The sequence below is a fragment of the Mesoplodon densirostris genome, chromosome 6 (genome assembly GCF_025265405.1).
Source record: "Mesoplodon densirostris isolate mMesDen1 chromosome 6, mMesDen1 primary haplotype, whole genome shotgun sequence".
In the NCBI taxonomy this organism is placed as follows: domain Eukaryota; kingdom Metazoa; phylum Chordata; class Mammalia; order Artiodactyla; family Ziphiidae; genus Mesoplodon; species Mesoplodon densirostris.
The window spans coordinates 57,080,602-57,101,601 of NC_082666.1; the positions used below are offsets into that span (position 1 = coordinate 57,080,602).

General features: G+C 37.0%; 1 protein-coding gene across 6 annotated transcripts in view; it reads right to left on the reverse strand.

The window, feature by feature from the left end:
- The window catches only part of FOCAD (focadhesin), a 313,353-nt gene that overhangs the window by 116,848 nt on the left and 175,505 nt on the right, over positions 1 to 21,000 (reverse strand). For all 6 annotated transcript variants that reach the window (XR_009532822.1, XM_060102011.1, XM_060102014.1 and 3 more), the window contains 3 exons: positions 6,437 to 6,571; positions 2,647 to 2,697; positions 1,149 to 1,232 (listed from right to left, as the gene is read on the reverse strand). Coding sequence is in view for 5 of the 6 variants with exons in the window: in XM_060102011.1 (XP_059957994.1) it covers positions 1,149 to 1,232; positions 2,647 to 2,697; positions 6,437 to 6,571 (270 nt within the window). In the remaining variant the exon portion in view is untranslated. The remainder of the gene's footprint in view (positions 1 to 1,148; positions 1,233 to 2,646; positions 2,698 to 6,436; positions 6,572 to 21,000) is intronic.

A 21,000-nucleotide genomic window follows, 5' to 3' on the forward strand; every position in this document is an offset into this window, starting at 1 on the left:
TGCCTGAGGATCCCAAGAAATTCACAATAAAACTTGCCACTTCACCTCAAGGACAGATTCTGGGTAATGTTACGCAAAACTTCTAACACAATGTCTTCCTTACACTGTAACGGCATTAAATAACCATTTGTATGTCTTTGAATTAGCAGTAACACTAAATGTGAAATCATACACTTAGGAACTTCCCTGGTGGTGCAGTGGTTAAGTATCTGCCCGCCAATGTAGGGAACACGGGTTCGAGCCCTGGTCCACGAAGATCCCACATGCTGTGGAGCAACTAAGCCCATGCGCCACAACTACTGAGCCTACACTCTAGAGCCCACAAGCCACAACTACTGAGCCCTCGTGTCTAGAGCCTGTGCTCCGCCACAAGAGAAACCGCCATGATGAGAAGCCCTGTGCACTGTAACAAAGAGTAGCCCACGCTAGCCACAACTAGAGAAAGCCCGCGCACAGCAATAAAGACTCAATGCAGCCATTAAATAAATAAATAAATAAATATTTTTTTAAAAGAAAGAAATCATACACTTAACTCCTTAATATAACCTGAGAATTTAAAGCTGGTTATACTAGGTAGGTAGTAGAAAAGGTTGTATGTTTTTAGTTTAGTCTAAAAACTAAGATAATATCACACAGTGTGTTAACCCTTAAAAGAGAGTGATACTTTCTTCATCCAGTTCTCTGGGTCTAACCTATATATCATTTCAAAGTAAACGAATAAATAGCAGATTATTTTCAGACGGCACTTCAATTCTGTATCACAAAGAAAGATCTCTGGCTGCCCAGGTGGTAGAAAACCTTACTCTGTGCAGGCCGTGCTTGGATGTGAAGTTCAAGACGGTGCACTAACTGGGTAGGGTGGTTCCTATAGTGACGCAGACCTTGCCCTGGGCACAGAGCAATGCAGTCATACACCAAGTCACCTTATAGAGATTTCATTTCCACCTTCCATCTCTTTCAGTTCATTATCTGTGAAGTCTAAGACCTCTACAATCTACTACAGATTAAACAAATTATAAATATAAATTCTTATCTTTTATGGACAACATATCTAGAGTTACAGGTAAGAATTCCCTAAGCAGGGGATATAAGTAAAGTTATAAAATGTAGCAGTAAAGAGATACTGGTAAGAAAGCAGAAAAACCTACCTTTTCAGGCAGATGAAGAATGGTGTGCTCCCTGGCACCGAAGTGTGACAGAGATTTATATGCAGCATTTGCTACAACTGGGTCCTAGATAGAGTAAAAGTAAGATAAACAAAAGAAACAACATATATTAAACATCAACTCTGGAGGCAGAAAGAAAAGCTTCCCTGACCAACCTCAAAGTTCTATAGTCAGTGCTTTGGAAATGGTATTCAAGCCTTGCTTAGTACATCCCAATTAAAAATAGAGAGGAAACAGCACTGGACAGAGGCATCAGAAAAACTACATTTCTATCCTAGTTGGGACATTAAACATAAAATAACTCCTAATTGCTCAAGTCCCCATGAGGTGGTACGGTTTAGCGGAAGGAGTACGAGGGTATAGAGTTTGATAGGCCTGAAACTGGACTCTGAGTCTCCGGCTACTCCCCGGGAGAGCTGGCCTTCTGGAATCTAAGCTTTTTCACTCATGAGCCAGGTGGAACATCACCAACACCCCCTGCTCTATACTCCTTGATTGGAAATGACATTCGAAAAATGGAGAGTATATACACTACTATATATAAAATAGATAACTAATAAGGACCTACTATATAGCACAGGGAACTCTACTCAGTACTCTGTAAGGGCCTATATGGGAAAATAATCTAAAAAAGAGTGTATATATGTATATGTATAACTGATTCACTTTGCTGTACACCTGAAACTAACACAACATCATAAATCAGCTATACTCCAATAAAAATTTTTAAAAAACCAAAAACAGGGCTTCCCTGGTGGCGCAGCGGTTGAGAGTCCGCCTGCCGATGCAGGGGACATGGGTTCGTGCCCCGGTCCAGGAAGATCCCACATGCCGCGGAGCGGCTGGGCCCGTGAGCCATGGCCGCTGAGCCTGCGTGTCCGGAGCCTGTGCTCCGCAATGGGAGAGGCCACAACAATGAGAGGCCCGCGTACCGCAAAAAAAAACAAACAAAAAATGGAGCGGAGTTTTTGTTTGATGTGCTTATCAGTGGGGGAGGGGCAAAGCAGGAAAGAGGAAGGACCTTTATTTTTTATTTTTTTTACAAAAAATAAGTTTTTAATATATAAAACACTCTCAACATAAATAATTTAACAGTCTCATTACTCATGCAGTTACCCAAGCCAGAAACTAGAAATCTGACTCCCTCCTCCCCATTTAAATGCATGCCATTAAATACCTTCATTTTATTCATTAAATATTTCCAATTACTTGAGGAAGGACCTTTAAAAGGAGAGACAATGGCAACATTCCCTCTTCATATCTGTCAGTGTCACAAAGTAACAAGTGCATTTTATGGTGAAAATGTATTAACTGGCATAAATTAAGAATAATTTTTAAAACCTAAATTTATTAACAGTCACAATTCTTTTAAAATCAAGAAGGCATCATTTCAAGGGAGTTATATTTTTATCCTAAGAATCTTATTTCACAGTTCTTTCCCAAGCTTGGTTCTGTTTCACTGATGCCCTTGTGACAGTACCTTGTTTTGAGTGTGGTTCCAGAGGAAGCTGAGGACTTGAACTTTAAAATTCTGAAAAATCAACAAACAACAGAATAAAATTTTAAGACAAAGATAAAATTGAGAGTAAACAATCTAAAGTAGCAAATGTGGAAATTAAATCACTTTAAAAATTATACCACTAGTAACTGACTTAATCTGTACTTATCCATCATTCATAAAATGAAAATACTCAGAAACAGACTCATCATCTAAACATATGAATATGTTAAACAAGGTGAGATTTTAAGATTATTGAATTTAGAAACCTAACCATTTCTTACTGATCTCTCAAGTCTTAGTACAAATGTCACTCTCCTTTTTCATGCCTCTATTCCTAACCCCCTACCCAGAAGAGAGCTCTCCCTTCTCTAAGCGGCCATACGGCACATGGCACAATTTAGCATCTAATGTGATTATCTGTGTATGTGATCACCTCCCTACTAGCTTGTACACTCCTTAAAGCAGTGGCTGTCTTTCTCATTTCAAAGGCCAGTACATAAAGAATATAAAGCCCAGTTCCTCAAATGACAAATATTTAATAAATAATTGAGCATAAAAAGCCATTTATCTTCCAACATTAAATGTCTTTTTTTTTTTTTTTTTTTTTTTTTTTTTTGCGGTACGCAGGCCTCTCACTGCTGTGGCCTCTCCCATTCTGGAGCACAGGCTCCAGATGCACAGGTTCAGCGGCCATGGCTCACGGGCCCAGCCGCTCCGCAGCATGTGGGATCTTCCCGGACCGGGGCACGAACCCGTGTCCCCTGCATCGGCAGGCGGACTCTCAACCACTGAGCCACCAGGGAAGCCCCAAAGTCTTCTTAATTTCAGCCACATCTAACTTCTTGCCCTGCTAAATCATATGAGGTTCTTCTATACCTCCTTGTGTTTGCATATTCTCTTAAAAACATCAATGAAAAGCAACATTTTATTAATTCTTCACGATCCTAGCCTAATAGCACCAACTAAATAAGGTTTCCTTAGATTTCTCCTAAGAATGCTTGTCACTTCCACAACCACACTCTCATAGCTCTTTGAGTAACTGTACTTATCAAATGTTATTATAATTATTATTGCTTATGTCTATATCCTTTACCAACTTTTGAGCTTTCAGAAGGCAGGGACTGACAACATGGTATAATGGAAAAATATAGCCTTGGAGCCAGAAAGTCCTGGGTTTAGAAAACAGCTTTCACTTAGAAACTACAGTGTTGGTTCAGTTACTTGTCTTGCATGTAGCAGATACTCAATAAATATTTGTTTAATGAATGGATAGACCTCTTAAAACCTCAGATTCTTTTGCTATAAAATGAAAAATAATAACTTCCCATCAGATATTAGAACTAATTGATATAAAGTAACTGGAAGAGCGCTGGGGAATATAATAACTACTTAAAATAGTGTCTATTATTGTTTATTAGTATCTCTAAGGCCTAGCACAGTTCTAATAAATATATTCTGAGTCAATCAATGAATGATCAAGCACTTTGCAAAGCAATTCAGAAAATATACAAATTGAAACATGGACTCTATTTTCAACAAGCTTATATTTTAATGGAGAAAATATATGTATACATATACCTGTAGTATAAAATAGAAATAAATGTTCTTAAGACAGTATAGATAAAGAACTTTGGGAGCAATAGACTCCCATTGGAAGAAAAATTCTCAAAGGATGGGATAACTTAAACCAATTCTTTATTTTCTAAAATAGACTTTAAAATTAGAGGTGAAAAAGAAAGTAATTCTAGACAGAGAGAACAACATGAACAAAGGAAAAGCAATGGAAAAATTCAGAAGCGGAGAAGGAATCTACAATGGTTTGGTCTTCCTGGAGTGCAGGAGGCAGAAAAGCAGAATGAGGCCAATTCTAAAAGACCTTATTGGCTCCATATAAAGAAACTGGACTTCACTTTTGGTAAACACAAGGTATTTGAGGTGACTAGGGATAGTAATGACCTAAGAAATGTTTTGGGAAAACTCTATTCAACTAGGGCTTATATACAAACAAACTCTAAGCAGTTAAGAGAAAACAAATTATTTAAACACACACAGGAAGAGAAAGGAGGAGGGAGGGAGAAAGGAAGGGAAGGAGGGAGAAAGTGGCGGAGGTGGGGAGAAAGGGAGAGACCGAGAGAGAAAGAGATACAGAGCGACAGATTGGAGAGGGGTCTTCTCTACGTTTCTTTACTTCTGCTGCCAGGTGGGCTCTGGTCACTGAAGAAATCTCCCTACTAGGAGGAAACTGATGGATAAAATTGTCCCAAAGCCATCTATCTGAACAACAGAGGAATCCTAATGTTATTATAAGCATGAAGATAAACCAAAATAAAATGTCACTGAAAAGGAATGTAAAACTTAAAGGAAAAAAAAATAGTCCAAAAGACAACTTACAGCTTACCAATGTAAGCAAACATAAAAAACACACAAGCCACTTCATAAATTCAATGTAATAAAAACTGAAAGTACAAGCAATAAAAGGTATATGAGTTCAGCCCTTGAAGACAGAAAATAAATATACGTATCACTGCATACAAAGTCCTTATTTTGTGTTTTAGTATGAGCTCCTTATCAGTAGCCTGGCAGATTTTCTGACAACATAGGGTATGTACCCACGAACAGTGGCCATAAAAAAGACTGTTGGTGAACTATATACTCTAGGAGTCTTGAATTGCTTCTTTTTTTAATACCCCAAAACAAAAGCCCAAATATGAGAATAAACTCACAATATCCTGTATTGGTTCATTCATTCATTCAACAACTAGGTTCTGAATATACATTATGTACCATGCTAGGTATTGTGTCCTTGGTAAGGACAAATTTGATTTTATTCACTGTGTAGCATTTAGAACGATTAGAAGTATTATCCTACAATCCTGTCTTATCATGTGACCTAAAACAAGTAAGGGACTATTCTTGGAATCTTACAGAGGGCCAGTTTATCAAAGTCTGTGAAGCACTGAATCAAACTAAAGGTTCACCAAGACTTCAAGTGGAAATCAATTGAGGCTCTTTGAAGGAAAAGTCAATAAAAAGGTGAGCTTGAAAGGGGATATGGCTACAAAAGTGGAGATATAAATGAATCTGCCACCCTCTCATTTCATTCAAAGAAGAGATAACAAAGAAAATGTTAAACAGAAATACGTGAATCTTACAGCAAAACATCTTTCACCAAGTGTTTCAATTCATTACAATGACAAACACTGCCTAGTTCATAAAATTATTTTCCTCTCCTAGGACAGGTTGATTTTACAATCGTCTTCATTGAAGAGTATACATGAAAAGCAAAGTTATATATAGAAAATGTAAACTAACACATAAAAAATCAAATCTCTATGCCTAAGGTAGAAAAAAACCACAAATGACACTATGTCTATACTACCCAGACGTCTGCCCTGCCTTACTAAAGCCTTTGTTAACACTTTTTAGAATTTAAAACACCAACAAAATGCATTTAAACTGTTGGCCTCGTGAATTCTATTATTTTAGAAACACTATTTTAACATATGGGCTTTTAAAAATCTTGACTATACTTTCATAATAAAAACTTGGCATCCTTCATGTAAATAAATCTCAAAGACAGAGGACTGATAAGGGTGGATATCCTCCTACTCCTAGGAGTCCATAAAGATATCAACATGTTCACAGAACAAAAAGTGCTAAATGATTTTTGGCAAACAAAAGATTACGAATATTTTTTTCCACAAGTTATGATAAAGCACATGTCTTCCCAATGTAGAAACAGACAATTTATTGAGCTCTGAATGCATACCTCATATTCAGCTGTATTGACTGTTAAGGAAGGAACCAGAGAAAACAGTTCACTGAGGGTCTTCAAAATGAGAGGTCTCATGTCACAACTCAGCTTTGGGGAAAGAGCATTCCAAGTGGAGCGAATACAAACCACCTGTGAAGCAAATACAAAAGTCAATGCCTAACAAAATCCCAGCTCATATGACGCCGTTAGTAAAGAGTACTGTCTTTCATTATAAGGAAACTTAAGAACAAGAACACTCCTAGCAGTTAAAATCTGATAAATCATCACCCCTCAAAAGAAATTATTTAAACTAATATAAACTGTTGTTGAAGAAGATCCAGCCTGCCTCACACAACTGCTTTTTTACTTTATTTTGGTTAACCAAAGAAGCAAAGCTTTGTCGTTCTCCCTCATGCACAAATACACACAAAATTCACTCCAGGTTAGCTACAAACATTGTTGAATAGCCATTCTCTGAAACCAAGAAGGGTAAGATAATGCTAGAACATTTCTAAATCCAGGTATTCACAGTTCTCATAGTTTTCCAGTCTTGCTGAAACTGAGTATCTGAGTATCACCACTCAGAAAATTGGGATGTTAGCATACATAAATCAAACACTCTCAAATCATCTTACAAACTTCTAAATGAGGTAGGTGAATAATTTTATTATTTAAAATAATAACTTAAAACTTTTGTTTAAAAAGTCATTTCAGATTTTTAAGAGGCTGTTAAATGCTAAAATAAAACTAACAAAAATGTTACTGTCAGCTTGACCCAATTCCCTTAAACCACGTATTCTTAAGCCATCTCAAGATCTGTTTTTAAGGATATTCAAATATCTTCTTAAGTTCAATTCCAACTACAATGGATGATTTCTTCACTTACAGATATTTGATTAAAATTTTAAAACTCAGGCAGGAAGAGTGGCAACACAGATCAATCAGATAGAGTTTAACAGGATTAATCTTTCTAAACCACTAGAGTCTCTTCTCTTAAGCTTCAATTAACACACACAATTTATCTTCATCTACAAACATAAATTATTTAGGAAACACTACATGAGTTAAAAAGTGAAAAGATATCAAAGATAAATGAATAATATATATTTAAAGACACAGATTAAGGAGAGACTCAAAGAAGACAGCAAAAAGTGTATCTCAGAAAACTTGGATTCAGTGCTTTTGCTCTTATTTTCAACAGAAAACAGTTTCAGGAGGAACCCAGGGAGGAAAGCTATTTCAGGGGGTGGGAGTCATTACAGTATCAGGAGGCAAAAAGTCTAGAGATGGGACTTGAAGAAGGAATGGAAAGAAATCAGGCAGACATCCCACAAGGAAATGGAAAGCATAAGTCAAACACAAATAAAGCAAGCTGTAGACATAAAAAGCACGAGTCCTGGTGAAGCAGGGCTGATGGATCAAAGAGTACCTAGAATACCAAAGCAGTTTGGATCAGAATCAAAAGGAAAAGGAAGCCTCCAGAGATTTCTGAGTTGGGGAATAAACTAAATTCAAATACTATTTTTGAAAGATTCTTCTGGTAGTCTTATAGCCAAACTCAAAGCAGTCATGAACCTCTCTAATTCCTATTTGTCAGTAGTCCCTAACATAAAGAACCTCAAAAGTTTTCCAAAAATCGTATGCTCAATGTACTCACTAACTATCCATGCTTTCTCCTCACTTTAAATTCCTATCTAATTCCAACCTACGTTGTTTCAAGACAGTTCAAATCTCAATTCTACAATTAACTGTTCTCTTACAATTCAGGCCCTCATTTTATCCCTTCCTTTCCTCTAACTTCTAGCACTTAAAACTCTGTACTACCCAACTTAGCATTTAATTCCATACTGCCTGGTATTGTTCACTATTTTTTGTGACTATAAATTGTCTTCTCAACTAGATATTAAGTTCTGTAAAGACAATGACCACACCTTACAGTTCTCACCCCCCCACACCCACCGCTCACCTAGCGCAGTAATAACTATATCAGATTATCTGTAGTTATCAGCTACTGATGGTACTGGAGCCTGAGGAATGGTAAATCTGAGATAGAGAATAAAAGAATTAAAAGGACTTGGAGAATGAAGTGAGATGATTTGGGCCTAGAGACCTGGGTGAATAAAAAGCAACATAATTAAATGGAGGGGAAACCGGAAGAAGGAGCACCTTTGCAGGAGATGGGGGATGGATATGTTTAATTGGAGCGGATGGAAAGACACCTAGAAAGAAATATCCTGCAGGCACGAGGGAAAAAGGACTGTAACTCAGATGTAAGGTCTGCTAACAACAGCTTTGTCATTCAAACATTTCTGTAAATCAAAATACCAGGAGGAAGTATGGTCTCATACATGTTCTGATGCACTTTGCAGATCAACAAAAAAGATCTCTGGCCACCAATTATGGGAGTACAAAAAGGGCTTGCCCTGTCCATGGATGGTGGGTGGGGAGTGAGGCTATATCTTCTAAGTATTTTCAAAGGTTTACAAATTTTTTTAGAAGTCTTCTTCCTAGAAAGTTTGAAAACTAGTGCCTGAAATGGTATTCTACATGTGGAATATGAGAAGATATTCCAGAATCCCAGCCATGAATTGTGCCTTAAATGTAAGCAAGGTATACCTGCAGGGAATATAGATAAATCCAGGCTTGCCTATACATAATCAGGAGCAGGGAAGCCTCTAATAAAGAAGCCTGCTTCCTTTGACCTTCCCAACCCTGGGCTATTCTTGACTAGATCTTAGAGATCTCCCAGCCCTGAGGGCTTTGAATTCAACCTATTACTATCTTGCTATGTCCATCTCCTAGAACCCTGTGGATTTGATCCACCAGCCTGTTGACCTGTGCAATCTGTCATATTATATCAGATTAGTCAAGCTCATGTTCCTGGTCTTTACTGGCTTGTTTCGGCTCTACAGTTTATTACCCAATGACTTGTCTGTTTTCAAAAAATAGACTGACTTCTGGCTCCAGCAACATGATGGGCCATACCTGAAATGACTGATAAAGAAGAAAATTCTTTTATATATAGCTGAGCCGAAAAGGAAAAATGGGGGTGGGGTTAATTACCCAGTGCCAGAAACAAAGAGGGAAATACCTGCATTGTGGTATTGAAAGGAAGTTGTCAGTTTCCATAACCTAATAGCTTGAGTTTAAATGTCCACATGGTAAGAGGAGATACTGCCTTTATTCTATAGATGGAAGGGAGTCGGAACTGAGACCCCCACATAAAACCAGCACCCTTGAAGGGCTGCACCCTAGTGTAATGGTTGGACTAGAAACCAATGAGCTGAGAAATTAACAAAAAATGGCAGTGAGCTGGGGGCACCTGGCCCACTCTCAAAAAGCACTCCCACGGGCCTCCCTGGTGGCGCAGTGGTTGAGAGTCCGCCTGCCGATGCAGGGGATACGGGTTCGTGCCCCGGTCTGGGAGGATCCCATATGCCGCGGAGCGGCTGGGCCCGTGAGCCATGGCTGCTAGGCCTGCGCATCCGGAGCCTGTGCTCCGCAACGGGAGAGGCCACAACAGTGAGAGGCCCATATACCGCAAAAAGAAAAAAAAAAAAAAAAGCACTCCCATAATACATAACCCAAATGATTTGCACAGAAAAATAAAATCAAATAAGCCACACTAAAAGTAAGTTTATATGTCTATACATTATAATATGACTGTTTAAAACCAAAGGCAAAGAGACAATCTTCAGAGATAAATGGGAGAAAATATAGGCTATCTACAAAGGAGCAATTTAGAGTAACAACAAACTTTTCAAAATTAACAAGACCAAAGGACAGTGCAATAAGATCTTAAAAGTGCTAACAGCCTACAATACTAAATCCACAGGAAACTATCAGCCTACAATACTAAATCCACAATTCAACAGTATCAGCCTACAATACTAAATCCTATGATACTAAATCCACAGAAACTATCAGCCTACAACACTATCAGCCTACAATACTAAATCCACAATTCAACAGTAAGGGCAAAACAAGCAAAAACAAATAAAATACAAGGAAAACTATCAGCCTACAATACTAAGCCCACAATTCAACAGTAAGGGCAAAACAAGCAAAAGCAAACAAAATAGAAGGAACAAAACCTAGGTATTATACATATATAGCATATGAATATTTACCGACTAATGACTCAGAACATCTTGCTTAGTTTGTCTGTGAGATTTTGGAGAATTCATTCCATTCTGAATGCGTACATTATGTATATTTTGTTGCCATTTTTGTTTCTTGGGGAGAATGATACTTTTTCCATGTTATTCTTCCACAAGAACCTTAGCGACACTAAACAGCACAGATTACGAAGATCCAATGCAACATGATATACTGTAAAGAGCACATGACTAGAGTCAGAAACCCCAGGTTCTCCCATTTGGTAGCTGTGGGACTATGGCAAAGTCATTAATCTCCTTCAATTTGTGTCCGCAGCTGCAAAACGGAAATAATATTACTAACACCTGCTCTATGTATAGCACAAGGTTAACAGTAAAGGCAATACTGAGGCAATTGTATGCAAATGTGCTTTATACAGTGTAAAAGAAGCTTGCCAATGGAAAAGATAATGAATCGCAAAAGAATCAGAGTCTTTGCTTCAGTTCTTGAGCTGTAAGAATGAATTTGTTTCTTCACAGAGGAATAGATAGCTATCTTATAATTTTACCTCCAAAAGGTATTTCTAGAAATTCCCAAGAAGAGCCTACTCCTTTTGTCCTGATGCTTTACTCCAACAGAAGGAAAGCTTTTTTAAAACATTTAGGCTATGAAAACCGCCTTATTTGCCCTTTTCATAATGAAGGTAAAAGAAACTGCCTTCATAATTAGAGGACTCAAGTCATCACCATGCAGCGAAGCCCTCTTAAGCTAATTCAGCACACACAATTCATAAAACAGGATGCTTCTTTACCAAAATACAATAACATGGGATAAGAGGGAGTTTAAGGAGCTATCATCAATGGAGCAGAAACAATGGGAAAAATAACATTCTTTCTTATCCTAATAATATGGGGTTAAAGGTTATAGGTATAAAAAATTACTAGCACAGGTTTATTTAAACAATTTCACAGTCTTAATGTCTGAGACTAGTGTATTATCAAAGCAGTGTTGTAAAAAAAAATAGGAATAAATATTGAGTTGCCTTTTTTCAACTCCCTTATAATCTAAAGGACAGTAATTCTGATGATTAGAGTTGCTCAACTTCTGTACTGTTGATGGCAAATAATGTAAAGGCACATATCTAAATCCCAAATGGTGGCTTAATGAATCAAAAATATGTGTACTTGATGTGGTAAAGCTACTCTCATACTAACAATTCCTAATATCACAATGCCATTTCTAAAGGAGGCGTGACAGAAAAACTGTTTGGCAGTTTGTAGTACAGACTTATAATTCTAATATCTGAATAGAAGAGGCTTGGAACTGTATAAGTGCTACAAGTAAAAACAGAAAGGCATTTACTAAACAGACTGATCTAGATTATCAAGCCACCCAAGGGAATCACTACTCAGCGGCCTGGGATTTTAGGTTTCTCTTTTATTCCGCCATGTCAGAAGTTGCAGTTTCCTTGAGACACCTCCCCCTAAAGGGAACAATATCTTCCAATGTAAACTCCATTGATTTCTCTGCAGGAACAGAAAGAATGACAAAAGAGCTCCCTGCAGGGACGTTCAGTTTTCATTTTTGCTAGATTCTGTCTGAATTAATTATCTATTTCATGTTAGACACTCTCCTGGCATGAACTAGCAAACTCACAGTAAGAATGTGTCAGAAATATCCTTTGACAAGAAAATTAGTGCTTTATTCCCCCAAATAACCAGAGGGATTTTTTTTTAAAAGGCCAGTTCCTTCCCCTGTTCAGATAAATGGAATTTAGACTCCAAGGTAAAAAAAGAAAAATAACAGAAATTCAATCAAAATAGCTTAAACCCCCCCACCCCCCAAAAAAAAACTGCTGAAAAGTTGTTCAGCAGATACAAAATTAAAAGCAAAGCTTTTGCACAGCAAAGGAAACCATCGCTATAACAAAAAGACAACCTACAGACTGGGAGAAAGTATTTGCAAATGATGCAACCAACAAGGGCTTAATTTCCAAAATATAAAAACAGTTCATACAACTAAATAACAAAAAAACAAACAACATAAAAAATGGGCAGAGGACTTAAATAGACTTTTATCCAAAGAAGACATACAGATGGCTAACAGGCAAATGAAAATATGCTCAACATCAGTAATTATTAGAGAAATGCAAATCAAAACCACAATGAGGTATCATCTCACACCTGTCAGAATGGCCATCATCAAAAAGTCTACAAATAATAAATGTTGGAGAGGATGTGGGGAAAAGGGAGCCTTGGTACGGTGCTGGTGGGAATGTAAATTGGTGCAGCCACTATGGAAAACTGTATGGAGGTTCCTTAAAAAACTAAAAATAGAACTACGATATGACCTAGGAATTCTACTCCTAGATATATAATCCAGAAAAAATGAAAACACTATTTCAAAAAGATGCATGCTCAACAATGTTGATAGCAGCACTATTTACAATAGCCAACACATGGAAGCAACTCAAGTGCCCATCAATACATGACTGGATTAAGAAGATGTGGTATATTTATACAATGGAATACTACTCAGCCATAAAAAAGAATGAAATACTGCCATTTGCAGCAATCTGGATGAACCTAGAGAATATTATGCTAGGTGAAGTAAGTCAAGCAGAGAAAGACAAATACTGTATGATCTCACTTACATTTGGCATCTAACAACCAAAAAACAAACAAAACAAGATGAAAACAGACTCATAGATAGAACAAATGGGTGGTGTGGGGGGTGGGCGAAGGAAATTAAGAGATACAAATTTTCAGTGAGAAAATAAATAAGTCACAGGGGTGTATTACACACCAAGAAATATCATCAATATTGTAACAACTCTGCATGGGGACAGATGGTTACTAGACTTATGGTCTTGATCATTTCATGATGTAGTTAAATGTTGAATCACTATGTTGTACAATTGAAACTAACATAATTTTGTATGTCAACTATATTTCAATAAAAAAAATTTATCACAGTGTGGTGCATCATATGAAAAGTCAAAATCAAAACAGAAAACAATTTAAGTATCCCACAATAGGAAATTCATTAAATACAGGACAGCCACATGCTCATTCAATTAGCTGTCAGAAGTAGATTATCACATGACTTTGTGTCCATGATAAACTGCTAGCTGAATAAAAACATGTTACAAAAGAATATCTATAGTATGATCTCTTTCTTTGTTATACATATACTCTGGTTTAGACATGATTTTTAATCTTTTTTCCCTCAGTCAAAACTTCTGACTTTCCTACTATGTACATACAATATTTGAGTCATAGGTTAAGGGAAATATATATCCATTTTATGAGTTTAAGCCTTAATCATTTTTCTATAATTAAAATTAATTTTAATTGATTCTTCCACTTCCCTACAGATTACATAAACATTTACTTTCATATGGCACCTAAAATTACTGTATTTTTAAAATGACATTAGGCAAGGTGCTCAAACTTTGGTAAAAACTGACATTTAAGTTTCTTCTGCCCACCCACCTAAACTAATATTGTTTTATATGAAAACTTCGAAGTTTACCATAGCTGTTCCTATTTTACAAAATGGAGCCCAAAATCTTCAACCATACATGGCAAACCTAATACAATTCCACAGAATTTTTTATACAACCTCATTGCTCGGAATGATTATTGCTCCTCCTTGAATAGAGCATAAGCCAGGAATTAACAACTACTCCTGCCATATCAACTAAATATATGGCTGGTGATGACTACACAACCCATAAACACATGCCAGGAAGAATGGAGGCAAAGGTCGAGAAGATGCAAGAAATGTTTAACAAAGACCTAGAAGAATTAAAGAACAAACACCTAGAAGAACTAAAGAACAAACAAACAGAGATGAATACAATAACTTAAATGAAAAATACACTAGAAGGAATCAATAGCAGAATAACTGAAGCAGAAGAACGGATAAGTAACCCGGAAGACAGAATGGTGGAATTCACTGCCATGAACAGAATATAGAAAACAGAATGAAAGAAATGAAGACAGCCTAGGAGACCTCTGGGAAAACATTAAATGCACCAACAATTCACATTACAGGGGTCCCAGAAGGAGAAGAGAGAGAGGAAGAATCCAAGAAAATATTTGAAGAGATTATAGCTGAAAACTTCCCTAACATGGGAAAGGAAACACCCACCCAAGTCCAGGAAGCCCAGAGAGTCCCAGGCAGGATAAACCCAAGGAGAAACATGCCAAGACACACAGTAATCAAATTGGCAAAAATTAAAGACAAAGAAAAATTATTGAAAGCAACAAGGGAAAAATGACAAATAACATACAAGGGAACTCCCATAAGTTTAACAGCTGATTTCTCAGCAGAAACTCTACAAGCCAGAAGGGAGTGGCATGATATATTTAAAGTGATGAAAGGGAAGAACCTACAACTAAGATTACTCTACCTGGCAAGGATATCATTCAGATTCGACGGAGAAATCAAAAGCTTTACAGACAAGCCAAAGCTAAGAGAAGGCAGCACCACCAAACCAGCTCTACAACAAATACTAAAGGAACTTCTCTAAGTGGGAAACACAAGAGAAGAAACGGACCTACAAAAACAAACACATAGAAGTTAAGAAAATGGTCATAGGAACATACATATCAATAATTACCTTAAATGTGAATGGATTAAATGCTACAAACAAAAGACAAAGGCTCCCTGAATGGATACAAAAACAAGACCCATATATATGCTGTCTACTAGAGACCCACTTCAAACCTAGGGACACATACAGACTGAAGGTGAGGGGATGGAAAAAGATATTCCATGCAAATGGAAATCAAAAGAAAGCTGGAGTAGCAATACTCATATCAGATAAAATAGACTTTAAAATAAAGAATGTTACAAGAAACAAGGAGGACACTACATAATGATCAAGGGATCAATCCAAGAAGAAGATATAACAATTATAAATATACATATGCACCCAACATAGGAGCATCTCAATACATAAGGCAACTGCTAACAGCTATAAAAGAGGAAATCAGAAGTAACACAATAATAGTGGGGTACTTTAACACCTCACTTACACCAATGGACAGATCATCCAAACAGAAAATTAATAAGGAAACACAAGCTTTAAATGACACAAAAGACCAGATGGATTTAATTGATATTTATAGGACATTCCATCCAAAACAGCAGACTACACTTTCTTCTCAAGTGCACATGGAACATTCTCCGGGATAGATCACATCTTAGGTCACAAATCAAGCCTCAGTAAATTTAAGAAAATTAAAATCATAACAGGGCCTCCCTGGTGGCGCAGTGGTTAAGAGTCCGCCTGCCGATGCAGGGGATACGGGTTCGTGCCCCGGTCTGGGAGGATCCCATATGCCGCGGAGCGGCTGGGCCCGTGAGCCATGGCCACTGGGCCTGCGCATCCGGAGCCTGTGCTCCGCAACGGGAGAGGCCACAACAGTGAGAGGCCCATATACCGCAAAAAGAAAAAAAAAAAAAAAAAATCATAACAAGCATCTTTTCTGACCACACATTATGAGATTAGAAATCAATTACAGGGAAAAAAACATAAAAAACACAAACACAGAGAGGCTAAACAATACGTTACTTAATAATCAAGAGATCACTGAAGAAATCAAAGAGGAAATCAAAAAATACCTAGAGACAAATGACAACGAAAACATGACAATGTGTTTTGTTTTGACAACGAAAATCCAAAACCTATGGGATGCAGCAAAAGCAGTTCTAAGAGGGAAGTTTATAGCAATACAAGCCTACATCAAGAAACAAGAAAAATCTCAAACCATCTAACCTTACGCCTAAAGGAACTAGAGAAAGAGAACAAACAAAACCCAAAGTTAGGAGAAGGAAAGAAATCATAAAGATCAGAGCAGAAATAAATGAACTAGAAACAAAGAAAACAATAGCAAAGATCAATAAAACTAAAAGCTGCTTCTTTGAGAAGATAAACAAAATTGATAAACCATTAGCCAGACTCATCAAGAAAAAGAAGGAGTGGACTCAAATCAATAAAATTAGAAATGAAAAAGGAGAAGTTACAACAGACACTGCATAAATACCAAGCATCATAAGAGACTACTATAAGCAACTCTATGCCAATAAAATGGACAACCTGGAAGAAATGGACAAATTCTAAGAAAGGTATAACCTTCCAAAACTGAACCAGGAAGAAATAGAAAATATGAACAGACCAATCACAAGGAATGAAATTGAAACTGTGATTAAAAATCTTCCAACAAACAAAAGTCCAGGACCAGATGGCTCCACAGGTGAATTCTATCAAACATTTAGAGAAGAGCTAACATCTATCCTTCTCAAACTCTTCCAAAATAGAGCAGAGGGAGGAACACTCCCAAACTCATTCTACAAGGCCACCATCACTCTGATACCAAAACCAGACAAAGAAGTCACAAAGAAAGAAAACTACAGGCCAATATCACTGATGAACTTAGATGCAAAAATCCTCAACAAAATACTAGCAAACAGAATCCAACAACACATTAAAAGGATCATACACAATGATCAAGTGGGGTTTATTCCAGGAATGCAAGGATTCTTCAGTATATGCAAATCAATCAATGTGATAAACCATATTAACAAATTGAAGGAGAAAAACCATATGATCATCTCAACAGATGCAGAAAAAGCTTTTGACAAAATTCAACACCCATTTATGATAAAAACTCTCCAGGAAGTGGGCACAGAGGGAACCTACCTCAACATAATAAAGGCCATATATGACAAACCCACAGCCAGGGTCACATTTAGTACATAAGTGAAAGAATGAAGAATTAAGTTATAACAATTAACCATGTTTTTCAAAACAAATATCAAGACATATGAATAATTCATATCCTATGTAGAAAAAAGTATAAGCAAAGCAGCACTACCATATAATGCAGGGAGGAATCCAACAGGAAGAAATCTTTACAGATGGTAATTATATACCCTTGGGCTAGCAATTTCATTTCTAAAAATTTATTCTAAGAAATAACTAGAGGTGAGTGCTAAGGATAGCTCTCAGGATGATCATCACAGCACTGAAGATGATAAAAAAATTGAAAACAAACAAAATATCCATCAATAGACGATTGGTAAAAGTATGAAGAATGCAATGTACAATGAAATACTATGTAGGCATAAAAAATACGTGTGTACATATGCCAGGAAAAGATGTACACAATACATTAAGATGAAAAAATTAGGTTATACTAAACAGTATGCTCAATACAATCTCATTTTTTAAAAATCCACAGATATACATGTACGTATAGAAAAAGGTGTGAAATTATATATAGCAAATTGTTTAGAGTCATGTCTGGATAGTGACATTATGTGTAATTTTTTTGTTTCAAATTTTGCTTATCCTTCTCTTCTAATTTTGAACAACAAACGAGCTGTGCAAGAAAAAGTACTGTAAAAACTCAATATGTATATTCTAAAAGTAAAAATTCATTGAGACACTGGGATAGAAAATATGAAATTATAACTTTCCTGGGCAATGCAAGAGGTCTCATAAACAAGCTGTTAAGAACTAGGACTAGAGATGAATAAAAAGAGCTTATTACACCCCAAAGTAGCTCACAGAAACGTAAACAAGGAAACAAACATTTATAGTAAGTTATGCTTAAATACAGAGGGATGCCATGGGGCAAAGAGGGAAGGACACAAACCTAATGGGTAAGAAAATTTCACAAAGGAGAAACAAATCACTCAATAAATTTCATTATTAACTTAACTAGGAAATGTCCCCCTAATAATAAGAATTTTACTAGCATTCTTAGATTACCTTAAATTCACTAAACTTTTCTAACAGAACTTATACTCCTGCTTTGTAGGATTTATCACAACTGCAAATAAGTAGCTGTACCACAAATGGTAAAGTATCATCTGCTCTGGGCCCCCAACTTAGAATGAAAGTTTCCTGGGGGTAAGAACTATGTCTCTCCTTTACATCATTGTATCTCTAGCATCTAATGGTGCCTTGTGCACAGTAGACACACAATTTTAGTTGAATAAGTAAATATAAATAGAAACTGTCAGTTTATCCTTTCCTCCATAGGTTTGGCTCAGAAACCAGGTTGTGTTGCCTGGCCCAAGGACGTCTTCCACTTGTAACTTAGAATCAGGCCCCTCTTTAACACTGTTCTGCAACTGCTGACTCTAAACCCTAGCCAATCCTAAGCAGTTCTTTAGTTTTCTGTGGTTAAATGCAAACTCTCTTGCTCTCTATATCTCTAAGCTGTTCTTCTTCAGCTCCTTTTATTTATCAAGTGGCATTAGGCTACCGCTTTTCCCTCCCTTTCGGGGTAGGAATGGGCAAGGGAGTGGGGGATGGGAAAAGCAGTGACAAATTAATTACATCATACGATACAGAATAAAAGGCAAGGGATTAGCCTTGTTTTTAAATCCCAGCTCTGCCTCTTCTTAGCTCCATGCCCTTGGGAAAATTACTTGTACTTTGTGGGTCTTAGCTTATTCATGTATAAAATAAGGACAAGACCACCAAACTCAAAGAGATGTTGTAATAATTAAATAATGTATGTCATACACTTAGTGTAGGTGCCTTGACAGCAAGAGGCACTCAATAAATGGAATAGCTGTTTTCCCTGTTTTTGTGGTTGTTACATAATGATATTTGTTCCTAAACTACTCATTAAAGGCAATTCCTCTCAGTGAATGATATATCCTAGTTTCTTTTAGAGTCAGGTCCCTACTCCTTCAAAGCATTTTCATATCATATAACAAAACAAAATCTGAGAAAAAGAGTTGTCTTTAGTAGATCTCTTCATAATGATGGCTTGTTGCAGCACCTTTGTAAGACATCTTAACGTAAGTTCCACTGGAGCATCCTCTAGACCAGTGACCTATAAGCATGATCATTTGTACATCTCTACTGGTAAAAAAAAAAAAAAAAAAATTCAGCACACCAGCATATATCTATATTTATTTTATACACATGAATTACAGGAATGAAAATATTATGCAAAGTAGGAAAATCTAAAACAACTGTTCTTACTGAAAAAAATAAAGCATGTTTAAGTTCAAAACCATTGAAACCTCTATGGAATACAAATATCTTTTAGGGACACATTCAATCTCAGTATAAAATATTGTAAATGATATAATCTGCCAATAAGCACGTGAAAAGATGCTCAACACCATAAGAAACTGCAAATCAAAACCACAATGAGATATCACTTCATACCCAATAGGATGGCAGACAATAAGACAGACAATAACAAATGTTGGTAATGATGTGGCAAATGTGAACGCTCGCATATTGCTGGCAAGAATGTAAAATGGTGCAACCACTTGGAAAAATAGTTTGGCAGTTCCTTGAAAAGTTAAAAATAGTTATCATAAAACCCAGAAATTCTATTCCTAGATACATATCAAGAGAACTGAAAGCATAAGTCCACATAAAAACTTGTATACAAATGTTCATGGAAGCATTATTCATAATAACTAAAAAGTAGAAACAACCCAAATGTCCATCAACTGACGAATGGATTAACAAAATGTGCTACAGCCATTCAATGTAATATTATAGAGCCATAAAACGGAATGAAGTTCTAATGAAACTTGAAAATATGCTAGGTAAAAGAAGCCAGGCACAAAAGGGCATATACTATATGATTCCATTGACACGAATTGTCCAGAATAGGCAAATCCATAGAGACAGAAAATAGTTGCCAAGGACTCTAGGAAGATGGGAATTGAAAGTGACTACTAATGGGCTTGGGGTTTCTTTGAGGGTTGTATTCATTTCCTATGGCTGCTGTAACAAATTACCACAAACTTAGTGGCTTAACACAACAAAAACTGATTCTCTTACAGTTCTGGAGGCCGGAGTCCAGGTGAGTCTTATGAAGGTAAAATTCAAGGTTACCTCTAGAGGCTCTGGAGAAGAATCTGTTTCCTTGCCCTTTCTAGTTTCTAGAAGCTGCCTGCATTCCTTGGTTCATGATTCCTCCCTCACATCATCACATCACCTTTTCTTCTGTTTCAGTTGTCACATCACACTTTCTCTTCTCTGTAGTCAAATCTCTGTCTCCTTCTTACAGGGACACTTGTGATTACATTTAGGATACCACTCAAGATAATCCAGGATAATCTACCCATCTCAAGGTCCTTAACTTAATCACATATGCAAAGTCCCCTTTATGATATAGGGTGACATTCATAGGTCCCAGAGATTAGGACCTGGATATCTTTGGGGGCCATTATTCAGCTTACCACAGGAATGATTTAAAAATGCTTTGATAGGGGCTTCCCTGGTGGCACAGTGGTTGAGAATCTGCCTGCCAATGCAGGAGACACGGGTTTGAGCCCTGGTCTGGGAAGATCCCACATGCTGCAGAGCAACTAAGCCCGTGTGCCACAACTACTGAGCCTGTGCTAGAGCCTGTGAGTCACAACTACTGAGCCTGCACACCTAGAGCCCGTGCTTTGCAACAAGAGAAGCCACTTCAGTGAGAAGT